Source organism: Dipodomys merriami, unplaced genomic scaffold, assembly GCF_024711535.1.
Source record: "Dipodomys merriami isolate MVZ:Mamm:240054 unplaced genomic scaffold, mDipMer1.0.p SCAF_37, whole genome shotgun sequence".
NCBI classification, from domain to species: Eukaryota; Metazoa; Chordata; class Mammalia; order Rodentia; family Heteromyidae; genus Dipodomys; species Dipodomys merriami.
The window spans coordinates 7,972,388-7,985,543 of record NW_027205270.1 but is presented as its reverse complement, the minus strand read 5'-3'; the positions used below and the strand labels follow the sequence as shown (position 1 = coordinate 7,985,543).

Sequence of the window (13,156 nt, the reverse complement as noted above, 5' to 3'; positions counted from 1 at the left end):
TAACATGTAGCATTCAGCATTATGGAATGACGTCTTTTGAGGATTTCCAAATTTTTAATATCTTGGCAAATCACACTAGAAACATTCACCTGTAACAAGCACTATAAAGCATCATCCATTCATTACCTGGGTAACAAGTGGCTCCAACAGCCTTTCCACTGTCAATGTCCGGATTTCCAAACTTTTGGGATCCCATTTTAAAATGATAGGTGAAGTTGCCGAAGTCATGCTCCCTAAGAGAAAACATGTTATGAGTTAGAAATAATGTTCACAAGCCGGGCTTGTAGCTCACGCCTGTAATCCTAGCTACTCAGGAGGCTGAGATCTGGGCATCACTGTTCAAAGCTAGCTGGGGCAGGAGACTCTGTGAGACTCTTATCTCCAATAAAACCACTAGAAAACTGTTAGTGGCACTGTGGTTCAAGGGGTAGAGTGCTTGCCTTGAGCTGAAGAGCTGACGGATAGCGCCCAAGTCTAGAGTTCAAGCCTAACAACCAACAAAAAAAAGAAAAAAATGAAATAATGTTTACAAAAGTAAACCAATAGCATAGGTGTTCCAATGAATAAATCACTGAAACTTGCAACTTGTTTGCAGATTATATGTTTGATCCAACCGTGTCATGTTAGAGATGGCAAAACAAGATCCCATATGTGGAAGGGTAGAATGCTGGAATCAGAGAAAAAACCAGGGAGGGTAGGAAAGGATCAGGAATATGTTGGAGGGGGTAAATGTATTCATCCACTTAACGTGTATAATTCAGTGGTTTTTCAGCATGTTCACAGAACATACTGAGCAGCAATCAAGTCTAGAACATTTTCTTCAGCCCTAAAATAAACTCTAGGTCCTCTCAACAGCAGCCTCTAACTGTCCCATCTCTGTTTGAGGCAAAACAAATCTATTTTATAGCTGAATAATTTTAACCTATTCTGTACACTTCATATACATGCAACCATGCAGGTAGGTTTCTATATCTGATCTATTTCACTTATCATAATATATTTTAGGGTTCACTATGTTGTACAAAGTGGTAATATTACATTCCTTTCATGGCTAGGTATGTTATAAGATGGGTATACATGGACAGTTTGTTCATTGACATTTTACATGATTTCTGCTTTTGGCTTATCATGAATGATGTTGTAATGAACATTTGCTCACAATTTCAAGGGTGTGTTTTCAGTTCTCTTAAGTGAATGAAGTGTTTACTATGTGAAGTATAGCTCAAAAAGGCACAATAAATCCTGGACATCTGTGGCTTACACCTAAAATCCTAGTCATTAAGGTGGAAATCTGAGAATTGAGGTTTGAAGCCAGCCAGGGAAAAAAATCTGTGAAGTGCTTATCTCCAATTAACCAGGAAAAAGTTGCAGGTGGAGGTGTGGCTCTAGTGATAGAGACCAGAGTTGACTGAAAAAGCCAAATAAAATGACAAGGCCCTGAGCTCCAGCCTCAGAAACAGCACAAAAATTAGTACGTAAGTAAATAAATAAATAAAAGCATGAAGCATAAATAATTTTACAAAATAAACACTGAAATACCTTAAATGTGCATGTGAAAGGTAGGAAAACTTTTGAAGCACAATTACAATTAGAATATTGACATGCAGCATTTAGAACATATATTTATGTGCTATCTTCTGGTAAAATATTGAGTCTGGTTCTTACATAATTTATAGCTTAAAATTCCAGACATTTAAATATGTGAGAAGCTATTTATGCTTCAGTGTGATATATGTTGTGTATGTATCACATATATGTGTTTATGCATATGGATGAAAATAGAGAGGGAAGCATGGGGGAATTGAGCTTCTAGTCCTTGCTTCTTAGGAGTCTGAGATGCAGAGGATCCTAGTTTCAAGCTAGCCCATGAATCAAAGTCCAATGATTCTATCTACAAAATTACTAGCAAAAAGCCAGGCTGGACATCTCATTCAAGTTGTAAAGCCCCATGAACAAAGAAGTTAAGCAATTGCAATGACTTTCCTGAATTGAAAGAAACAAAAGCAACAATAGTAACAACAAGAACAGTGTGGAGAAAATCAACAAAGAATACTATGAATAACCATGATGCAAAGTATACCCATCAGGATCACCAAGTGCAGGATGCCTGTCATCACAACTGACCAGTGGAAATAATGTTGGGCCAACAGAATTTTAATTCTCTTAGGAAAGAAAAATGTTTTGCAAATTAGGTTTCCATCGTTCTTAAATTTTGGTTGTAGCCATCTACACATACTGATTACTCGATGCATTTAAATATGTATCCATAGATTTACTATCTGATCATGTCATTTAGCTCATTTTGATGCAATTGTTTCTTAACTCAGAACCAGTGCCAACAGGTACCAGCCTCCCCAGCCTTCCATTTAGCAAGCATGAAATATGACCCTAACTTGAAAAAATAAATTATACATTCCATCAGGACTGTGTTTCTCATCAAGAAATTGTTGAATATATTTTGACATTTAACCACTACGCAAGCAACTTCAGCTTGTAAAAACTGAATGTGAATTATTTGTCTTAATACCACCATAAATCAAAGTATTCATGGCTATTCTTTTCTTTTGAATCAATATCCCCACTCAATTCTATCTTTGAAAATCAATACAGATGAATTTTTCTGTTAGAATTAATGCTACAAAGAAGGTCTATCACAACAGGCACTGGTAGCAAAGTGCTTCTTTACTAGTTATTGAACAGTTAATATTTCAGTGAAAAACCCAAGTAATTTGCTGCAGAAAATGAAAAAGAAAGAAAAAGAGAAAAGGCAAGATACACAGTGTGCTGGCATTTTGACTATCTCCAAATATCATGTTCAAAATAATCTAAGTAGGGCAATCTATACAGGCCAATTTCTGTTCTTTTATAACAACAATCATTGGCACTGACATGCTGCCGGTCCTCAAAAAACTAAAAACAATTTTTACATATCCCCATACATAACCAACTGCCACAAGTAGCTCTGACAAGCCTGTGATTCTTCTCTGGGCAATACACCTCATGATGTGAGGGGCTGAAGATGCCAGAAGTTTCCTGTATGCACTGTGATATATTCATCCTATTGTAGACTCTTGTAAATGTTCCTAGTCCAGTACTGCAAGTTTCGTGGGAAGGTTTCTGTGTTTAGTTTTCCAACTCTGTTGGAATAATGAGCAGTGGAGATGAACAAGTAGGTCTTGTAGAAACACTGGATAACTAGTAGTGAAGTGGTTTTTATATGGTATCAAGGTCCAGCAGAGGCTTTCATTGCATATTGAGCATGCTAGTTTATATAAGCTGGTGGATCAAGAAGTTACATTCTTTTATTAATGCCTCAATATACATATTCTAAAAAATGACACTCAAGAATGTCAGAGAACCAAAAATTCTGGCATAGTCACAGCAGAGACACTAATCTAGTATACTGTACTTCAAACAGAAATGAGTAATAGTCCTGAACAAAAACTACAAGTAATCTCGGAGCTAAAGAATGAGTTAGTCAGAGCAAGGAGCCCTATCTAAGTGTTATAAATCTAAAAGTGAAAGAGCAAGAGATATTTCACAAATCACTCAAGTTAATTGATTCCTGTGAGTATAAATCTCAGTCATTACTTGTGACAGAGATAATATTCACTGGAAAAGGAGGGAAATGGAATGTTCCCATGAATCTGATATAGGGAGAAAGCTACTCATCAAAACTTAAAAGCAGAAAAAAGTGCTTTTTTACACAGCCATGCTCTTTGTGCTTTACATTTGGGACTGAAACTAGTAATTCTTTCTCTTTTCACCATTTGTCTTACTTCCGTATTTGCAAAGGGAAGAAGTGGGCCCCCAAATCCCTACCTTCAAACTCAAGAATTTTAATTTTTGTATAATATTTTTAAACTTGTTAATGCACTTTTATTATCTTTAAGTAATTGCACAGATGTTTTGATTCAGCCTATCAGTTTATGAGTACAGTGCATCTTTTTGAATATATTTTCATTGTAAAAATACTGCAGAGAGGGGTTACAGTTACATGAGCCAGGTAATGAGTACATTTCCTATTGCTACTCCCTTCTTTGTTTTTCCCCTACTATCCCTTCCCTCCCCAACTTCCCAACTCCTCTCACCACCCCCCTCCCCAAATTGTGAAGCTTGTTTTCAACATAGTGTCATGTAGGTTTCATTGTTACAATGGGTCAACTTGTATCCTTGTTTTAGCATTTTGTTATTTCCCTTCCCCTCTCCAAATTAGAAAAATGTATATACAAGATGCAGGATACCAGAATCAAATACAATGACAAGAGAGGTTATACCATAGGGTAAAGAACATACCAAAGAAACAAAAAAATCACATAGTACATTAAAAGCAACTGCAACAAAGAAAAAAAACTCTTATGTCCATTTCTTGGGGTTCATTTCACTTACCATCATTTTATATGGTTATTTGACCTTTTCTGCTTGACTTAATTATCCTAGATGTATACTAGTTATTGCAAATAAGGGAAACCGTGGAATGTATGTTTCCTTGGGTCTGGCCTACTTCACTTAATATATTTTTTTCCAAGTCTTTCCATTTCCTAACAAATGGGGCAGTGTCATGCTTTTCAATGGAGGCATAGAATTCCATTGTAAATATATACCACGTTTTCTTGATCCATTCATCTACTGAGGGGCAGCTGGGTTGGTTCCCTATCTTAGCTATAATGAATAATGCTGCGATCTTGATCAATGTCATCCCTTCCATAATCCTCATATATCCCAATCCCAAGCATGCCCTCAATTGTGTTACTTCAACTTTACACATGGACATCGAATATTATGACTGAATTTTCCTACACTTCCTCTCCCCGAGATTTTGATGTCAAAGATTCCCTTCAAGTCACATGCTGAGCTTCTGTTAAAGATGAGAAACTTCTATGGAAATACAGAGACATTCAATAGAAATAATTGACCTTTCCTTAGTCTATGTTATTAACACAAAAATTATAATATGCATTTATGTGGATATTGTATTAAATAACTTCACAGATAATAAGGATGATTATGTTTCTTAGAAATATTACTTTATTAATATCAATCTTACAAATTCAAGTGTATTTCCTTGATTACTAGAAGGAAAAGCACCTCATAAAAGAGAAAGAAATCTATAAGGAGACCTCTATCAAAGCAAAAAACAAAACATAGAGACATAGCTTTATACACAAAGGTGTGGAAAACCAAATTTACTAGAGCAGCAAGACAAGAGAGTCAATGAAATGCATATTCACACAGCCATTCCCTTTCCAAACATGGAACATATCTAGTCTTAAAACTACTAATAGTTCACATAATGCAGTTCACATCAGAATTTAAAATAAAAAAACTAAAAACATTCCCTCATTGATTTTAACTGAAAGAAATTCTATATTATTTCATAGGGTGACTTAGAAAACAGACTAGGCACCTGTAAAGAATGAAGCACAAAACTCTGCACAACACAGGTAAGAGTTAACTTTTTCTTATAAAAGATCAGCTTTATAAGATCAAGATAAAGCTCTTAGATATGTATTTCATCTCTGAGATATTCCTCTTGAAAGTTGGATGCCATGAAAGCTAAGAAAGAAGCATACCTAATTAGTCCTCTCCCTGTGGTGGTAAAGAGGCATAGTCCAGGATACCGGTAGCCATTAGCCAGTCATAGCATAAAGACAGAGCATAACAAAAAAGACAAGTCAGTGGAAGGAACTCCCTTTCGAGCATCCAAGAGCCAAGCAGTTCAAGGGCCTCGTGTGCTTGGATAGTCTCTGAAGCTGAGTACCCCACAATGTATTTAGCCCTTGATCTCTTTCAAGGGCCAAATATAGTAGAGCTGTGTATCCATTACTGCAGATGGTTCTTTTCAAAATTTCCTGGAAAAGTTCTCTAGTATCTTTTGCCTCACCTTTCTGAGACCATTCTCTACTAATATTCTTTTGTAATCTATTGTCTAGGATGCATTTGAGTTACTAAGAAGGCCTCTCAAACCTGCTCTGTCTAAAAGACTACAGCTATTGAATCTAACCACAAATCTTTCTGTTTAGTGCTGATAAACTCCCTGGGGTCTTATAAGATGGGCTATCTTCATTGACAGGTAAATTAGCAAAAGCTAGTAACTAGAAGCAACTAACCTCAATAGGTGTGGAAATATCCCACCTATCTCTATTCTATGCATTTGAATCAGTTACCTAGTTCAAGTTTCACTATTTGCAAAACACATATGTTACAACCTTAGCACTCATTTTCTTCTGAAATAAATGGATTCACTTTATATGCAAAAGCAATAAATTTTCTTCTTTGCAATATCATCTACATGACTATCACCCTTGTCACTAGATGTATCTGGATAAGGGTGCCACTAGAGATATCATAAGACAAGATGCCTTGAAAACACAAAAGAGATTTATTGCTAAATGAAGATAAATAAAACAGAAAAAATTTAAGTAAGTCAAGAACCAAGTCTGGACAATGTGAGCTTTACCTTTTTTCCATTAAGAATATAATAACAGTGAGATTTGGGTATTATTGTGTAATGTATATAAATAGGGGAATTGAGGGAGGAAACAATTTCTTAACAAGATTTCTTAAGTTCCCTATGGTTATAAATATTTGCAACTAGTGTTTTGACTTCAGAATCTATGCTGTCAAGACTATGGCTTACTGCTCCTAGAAAACTCTGAGAGATGGATAGATTTGTTACACCATAGCATTTCTGAGTCAAGGGAAGAATATAGAAATATAGGAAGAATTTAAAGAGTAACTAGAGTCAATATCTCCTGCAGAAAATCAGAGAGGAAAGAAAACAATAAAAAAAATCCTGCTAGATTAGATAAGGGAGACCCAAAATTAGGTGATCTAAAGCAACAGTCCAATTTCCCCAAAACTTTGTCTTGGCTGGTAAATGGGGATGTTGGCTATAATGTTGAGCAAATTAGTGTGCAACACCAAGCCCTAGAAAAATTCAGAAGACTATATTATGAATTATCAGTAGAAAAATACTTTATCCCCATGACATTGTCTGCTCATGAATATATTATATAATCATGATAAATGGGAATTTGCAGATGCAATTGAGGTTACTAATTATCTGGGTGAATCTGATGTGACAAACATGACCCAGAGTATCTGACTCACTAGGTCAAATGATCCTGCTGCTCATGGTGAGAAGCCACATTTTGAGAAGCACTATGCAATCATCAACTTTTATCATTCATGACACAAAGTGAGCAATGATGAGGAAGATATAGATGATCATTCTGGAGATCATAGGGCCAGTATTTGTAACTCTTCTGTTTGTTAGAGACCATAAAATAAAGTACACACACACACACACACACACACACACACACACACACACACACACACACACACACACCTGTCATACCTAAATGCTAGACTGAAGTGAAACTTTTTCTGTAGTTGAGGTCATACACAATAAAATGCATCCTTATACACACTGGCAAGACTCTGCTACACTGTTACCAGGTCTAAACAGAGATAAGAAAAGGTGTTTGGCATTCATGGAGATATTTTTGTGTGGAAATTGTCTGGGTTGGTGGATAAACTATGGGAATGTCTACTTCTTACTTTCCTCCTTTAGCTCTTTCATTTTAAACTCATGTCCTCTTACTTTGACTGTTAAGAGCCACTGTATCATCTGCTACTTTGCTTTCCATAATAGCCATCCAGTGCTCTGGCTCAGTGAACTTAGAGGTGACCCAAGATGCAAGTCAGTGCTACAATTACAGGATCTGTCACTATTTTTATTCAAAATGGAAGTGATAATGCAATTTCTAACTAGTTTTTGTCCTTTTAAGTAAAGGGTTTTCTGCCATTGTTAATGTGACATTTAACACTTTCCAAGTATTTTAGTATTTGCAAGACCTCTGGTTTATGGCAAATCCATACTTCTGAAAAAAAATGCTCATTTGCTCCACTGAGCAAAATTATCACACTAATGATTTGAAAGGGCTATAGAAAAATTACATGCCTAAGTATAAATCCATGCTAAGAAATGCCTTAATAATTTAAAAAAGCATGTTAAATATCTTTTTCAGAGCTTCTTTCTTCTACTTTCTAAAAAGAAACTCATGGAGAAAATTTCATCCTAGACATAGGTTGGAACTTCCTAAATAAAGAACAAGAAACACCACAGATCAGAGAAATGCTGGATAAATGGGATCATATTAAGATCTTCACCAGCTTCACAAAGACAAGGGCCTTATATCAAAAATATACATAGAGCTCAAAAAATTAAACTCCCCAATAAAAAATCCTTAAAGAAATAACCACTCCATTAATAAGTAGGCTAAAGAATGAAAAAGAGACATCTCTGGAGAGAAATAATAATAGCCAATAGACACATGAGGAAATGTTCAACATCACTGTCCATAAAAGAAATATAAATAAAAAACCACATTAAGATCCCACTTCACCCCTGTTAGAGTGGACTTTATCAAGAAAACAAACAATAGTAAGTGCTGGTGGGGATGTAGCCAAAAGTAATGCTACTACACTGTTGGTGGGAATGTAAAATGGTACAACCACTATAGAAGGCAGTTTGGTGCTTCCTCAAAAGACTATGATACAGTAACTCACTGCTGGACATTTACCCAAATGGTTGCAAACAAGGCTACACTACATCTACCAGCATAACTATGTTCATTGCAGCATTATTTATCATAGCCAAGATAGGAACCAACCCAGATGCTTCTCAGGAGAAAATGTGGTCTATATACACAATGGAATTCCATGCATCCATAAGAAAGAATGACATCACCTTGTTTGTAAGGAAATGGAAAGACTTGGGGAAAAAAAAAACATACTAAATGAAGAAAGGCAGAGCCAAAGAAACATAGGCTCCATTTTTTCCACATTTGTAGCAATTAGTATATGTCTAGGACTGCCCTAGCAGAGGATCACAGTAGCTCAATGGTATGTTCATAATGTCATATAAAATGATGTTAATCAAAATGAACTTCAACATACGGAACAAGGGATTTTCTTTGTTGTTGAAGTTGTTATTTTTAAATATACTCTGATTTTTTTCCTTTTTCCCTTTGGTTTATCACCTGTAGTCACTGTGTTTGATTCTGGTACCTGTGTCTTCTATATACGTTTACCTGATTTGGGTATGAGAAGGGGAATGACAAAATGGAGAAACAAAGGACAAAGGGTGAACTAATGCAACAGTGGTACCACAAGATGCTAGGTTGGAAATGAACTCTATAACTTGGCAGGAGGTGATGGGGAGGGAAAACAGAGAGAGTGGGAAAGGAAAGTGGGAGAAAAATGAGGGAGGGAATAACAATGTTCCACAAGAAATGTACTCAATTTACTTTACTTATGTAACTGTAACCTGTCTATACCTCACCCTTACAGCAAAACAAAAGTAAATTAAAAAAGGAAATATATCTAATACATATTATAAAGTAACAGAAAGCAAGCAAAAAGGAGTAAATTGCACACCTCAACATTTTCTAGGTGACAAACTGAGACTAGTAATATATACTCTTGAGTTTACTAATCAAAAAGAAATAAGTACGTTCATATTTTGCTAAAATAGGTTTTTATACTTAGAATAGTAGAAAAGCATACTAATTAAAATTAAAACTATGTGTCAATTTAATAGAATTATACTTAGAGAAACTCAGTAATACAAAATTAAAAATGAAAGTGACTGTCAATTTAATTTACTGGATTTTGGTGCATTTATAATTTTATTTAAATTCATGTTGGAATCATAAATAAAATCAATATACTCCTAAATCCCAGTTTTCTTTCTATTTGATGTAAATGTCTGTGATATCCAGGCTGGGAATACTTACAGAGAATAAGTGCATACAGAGAATAAGTACTTACAGACATTATGTATTGCCAACCTGGATGTTTTTCTAATTTCCTAACAAGTTTCTGGTTTCTAAATGAAATGTATTTCAATAAAGTATGGCTTTGCTCTATTTCTTTTTAATTGCACTTATTAATTGTTACTTCTCTGTTATTTAGAGATTATAAAATATAATCTAAATTTAATATCTAGATATGTGAATATATATATGTATATTATATATGTATATTATATATATACTTATCATACTCAAATGATAGATTGAAGTGAATCTTTTTCTGTAGTTGAGGTCATAGCACAATAAAATGCATCCTGAAAAGACTCTGCTACATTGGTATCAGATGTAAACAGAGTTAAGGGTATTTGGCATTCTTCCTGGATATATTTTCTGTGTGGAGATGGTCTGAGTTGGTAGATGAACTATAGGAGTGTATCCTTATGTATCCTTCAATTGAGATTTGGCTAATATACCACAAAAACTCAAAATCAGAACTGCTAGTATTATAGCTAATGTATTTAGCAGGAAACTGTTGTCTTTGATAATTAACCTATTCTCTATCTCTCTAACCTTCTGGAAAATACAATTCCATATGCAGTGATTATATAATCTACTGTTATAATCTCAGCATTTCATTTTCAGAATACAGGAAAATAGACACCAACTGTCCTCCATATCATCAGTCTAATTATGCTAAATGTTCTTTCTGTAGGTAACTGAAATGATGGCTTAATCTCTTCTCCAAAAAGTCCTACTTGGTCTTCACAACCAAGCTGATATTCCACTTTATAATTCTGGGCTATTGGATCATCCTTAGATCCAACTAGATTTCTGCCACATTATAGCAAATAACCTGCATCTCTGTGCTAAGTACTTATGTGACCTCAATTTGCATTCTTACACTCCAGTATCCAAATACTGATAATCCTCATGCTATATCCTTTTCACAATCCCTAAATCATAACTTCATTTAGTCAATAAGAGAAGATTGTAATGCTTCACTTAATTACTTCACAAAGAAATGGGCATTAGTTTAATATAATCCTCTATTTCACTGTAACACAAATCATTTTTAAAATCATCTTTAGAAAATGCTAAATAATTTGTTAGAACTTTTATAAATATTTGATTAAGTATGCAGATAAGAAAGGTAATTTAAATTACCCTATTTATTTTTCTAGTGTCAACTATTTTAACCTGTTAATTTTGATGTTTATTTCCAAGAGATAATAGTTCTTCATATATCTTACATAAATTCAGTAATTATGAGAGACGGAAGACAATTGATAACTTGATAATGTTTAGAAAATATAATTTATATATTCAGGTATATATACACACATATATATGTGTATGTGTATGTGTGTGTATATATGTGTATGTATTTCAGTATTTATTCAGACTAGATCATTTGTTTACTTTTGCTTAAAAACTTGACTCCTTGGTTCAGGCAAAAAATAATCTAAGAACTTTCAGCAATTTAGTAAATTCTGCTTTGACATTTGACTCACTACAGAGTTTCTCAGAGGGAAAAGGATTATTCAAACTCTGCAGATTAGCTCCCAATATATCTTAGGAATTCTTCTTGTCCTTGCCAAAAACCTTCCTTTTGTTTTCAGATGTGTTTCAGATCTCATCTGCTTTGATAATGTTCACAAAAGTCCTAGTAACTTATTCTTTCTGAATCTCACCAGCACTTAGGATGATAACATCTAAAACACAAGTTGTCTTGTATTGTCCTCTCTGCTTCACATTAGATTGTCCTCTCTAACATATTCAAGGACAGTCTCTGCCTCTTCATAATGATTAGCACTGTGAGGGGTATATAGTAAAAATATATGGGTACACATGAACTTGTTTTCTGCTGTCAAGTCTCATAACTACTTTATAAGCAAATACATATATAACAAAACTTATTAAAAACATCAATTATTTCATGATGAAAGGAGATGTTAGACTTTTATGTAACATATATAGATGGCACTTATCAGAAACAGTGATACTTATCAGACACAAATACAAATTCACCACTCCAGATAGTTTTCTCCCTAGAATGACTCCATTATAACAATGCGTAGCATAGTTACAAACTATGAAGTCTTCTGTCCATTCTTCCAGTCCTTCATCTGTCCACCCTTCATTAATTCAAGGCATACATGCTAACTAGCCACAGTGTGCACAGCCATCAGATAGAGTTGTGGATAACAACAAAGTAATTTTACTTGTTTAATTGTGATTGAGATTTGTTCTGTTCTATTATGTGTAATAACAGAAGCCACTCCTCAGGAGAGGAGAGCTTAGAGGGTGGGTTTAGCTGGGGGTGGGCACAGCTGGGACTATCATAATCTTCCATTTAAATAGGTCATTTAGATTAGGAAGTAATTAGGGTTCCTCCAAGTTTTCATTGTCTTGATGGAGCCATATTGAATAATTTGTTCAACAGCACAATGGTAAATAATAAATATGTTCTTGAATTAAACCTAGTTAAAATTGCTCCAAATAAGCAGGTGAAACTATTTTCAAAAGGCATTGGAGTAACTCCAGAATGGAGATGAGCCAACAAGACAAGGAAATTATAATATAATATAAAGATAGAAATGTATCCAGAACCACTTTAAATAGTGAAGTAGTTATAAACATATTTAATTGGAACCTAGGAACTTGTATTTTTCAAGCAAGCTCAACTGGATTATTATACATGCACTGGTGACTTATTAAGGAATCAGATTGCAGAAACTCATAAACAACGTAAGTCTAATATTCCCTGCTTTATGCATTGGACTGAATGTCAACAGGTACTGCTATTCATATTGCAACCACTACAATAAATGGGAAATAATTCACCATATTGTGCTATCATTGCTCTCTTTCAATTGAATTATAGTATTTGAAAGGTCATAAAACATCGAGGCAATTATATTTGCTTACAAATCTTTTACAGTAAGGATTGATATTTCAATATTTGCTGGAGTCAGCATATATGTCCTTTGGCAAATTACATTGCTAATTTTGTTGGTAAAGCCATATATAACAAAGAAAAACAGTAACAGATATTTCCTTTTGTGAGTTTTAACTAAGTGCATATGAGCTTTTAAAAAACCCTCAGGTGATGAATTACTATTGCAAATACAAAACTAAACTATAGCATGGCATTTCAGAAATGCAAATGATGCTCTGATAGTTCTGTATGATCTGAGGAAGTATAATCCTTTACACTGAATTCATGTTAGTTAAATTTGAAAACATATTTCCTTGGAGTTTCCTATTCAATAGCCAACATTTATTAGCATTAATAACAGGTTCATGTTCTTGCCATCAAATTGTGCTGTATC

At 34.4% G+C, this 13,156-nt stretch overlaps 1 protein-coding gene across 3 annotated transcripts in view; it reads right to left on the bottom strand.

The window, feature by feature from the left end:
• Ctnna2 (catenin alpha 2) overlaps window positions 1–13,156 on the bottom strand; it is a 1,104,669-nt gene that overhangs the window by 951,443 nt on the left and 140,070 nt on the right. For all 3 annotated transcript variants that reach the window (XM_069989104.1, XM_069989103.1, XM_069989105.1), the window contains one exon: window positions 127–233. In XM_069989104.1, the coding sequence (XP_069845205.1) occupies window positions 127–228 (102 nt within the window). In that variant the 5' untranslated portion in view covers window positions 229–233. The remainder of the gene's footprint in view (window positions 1–126; window positions 234–13,156) is intronic.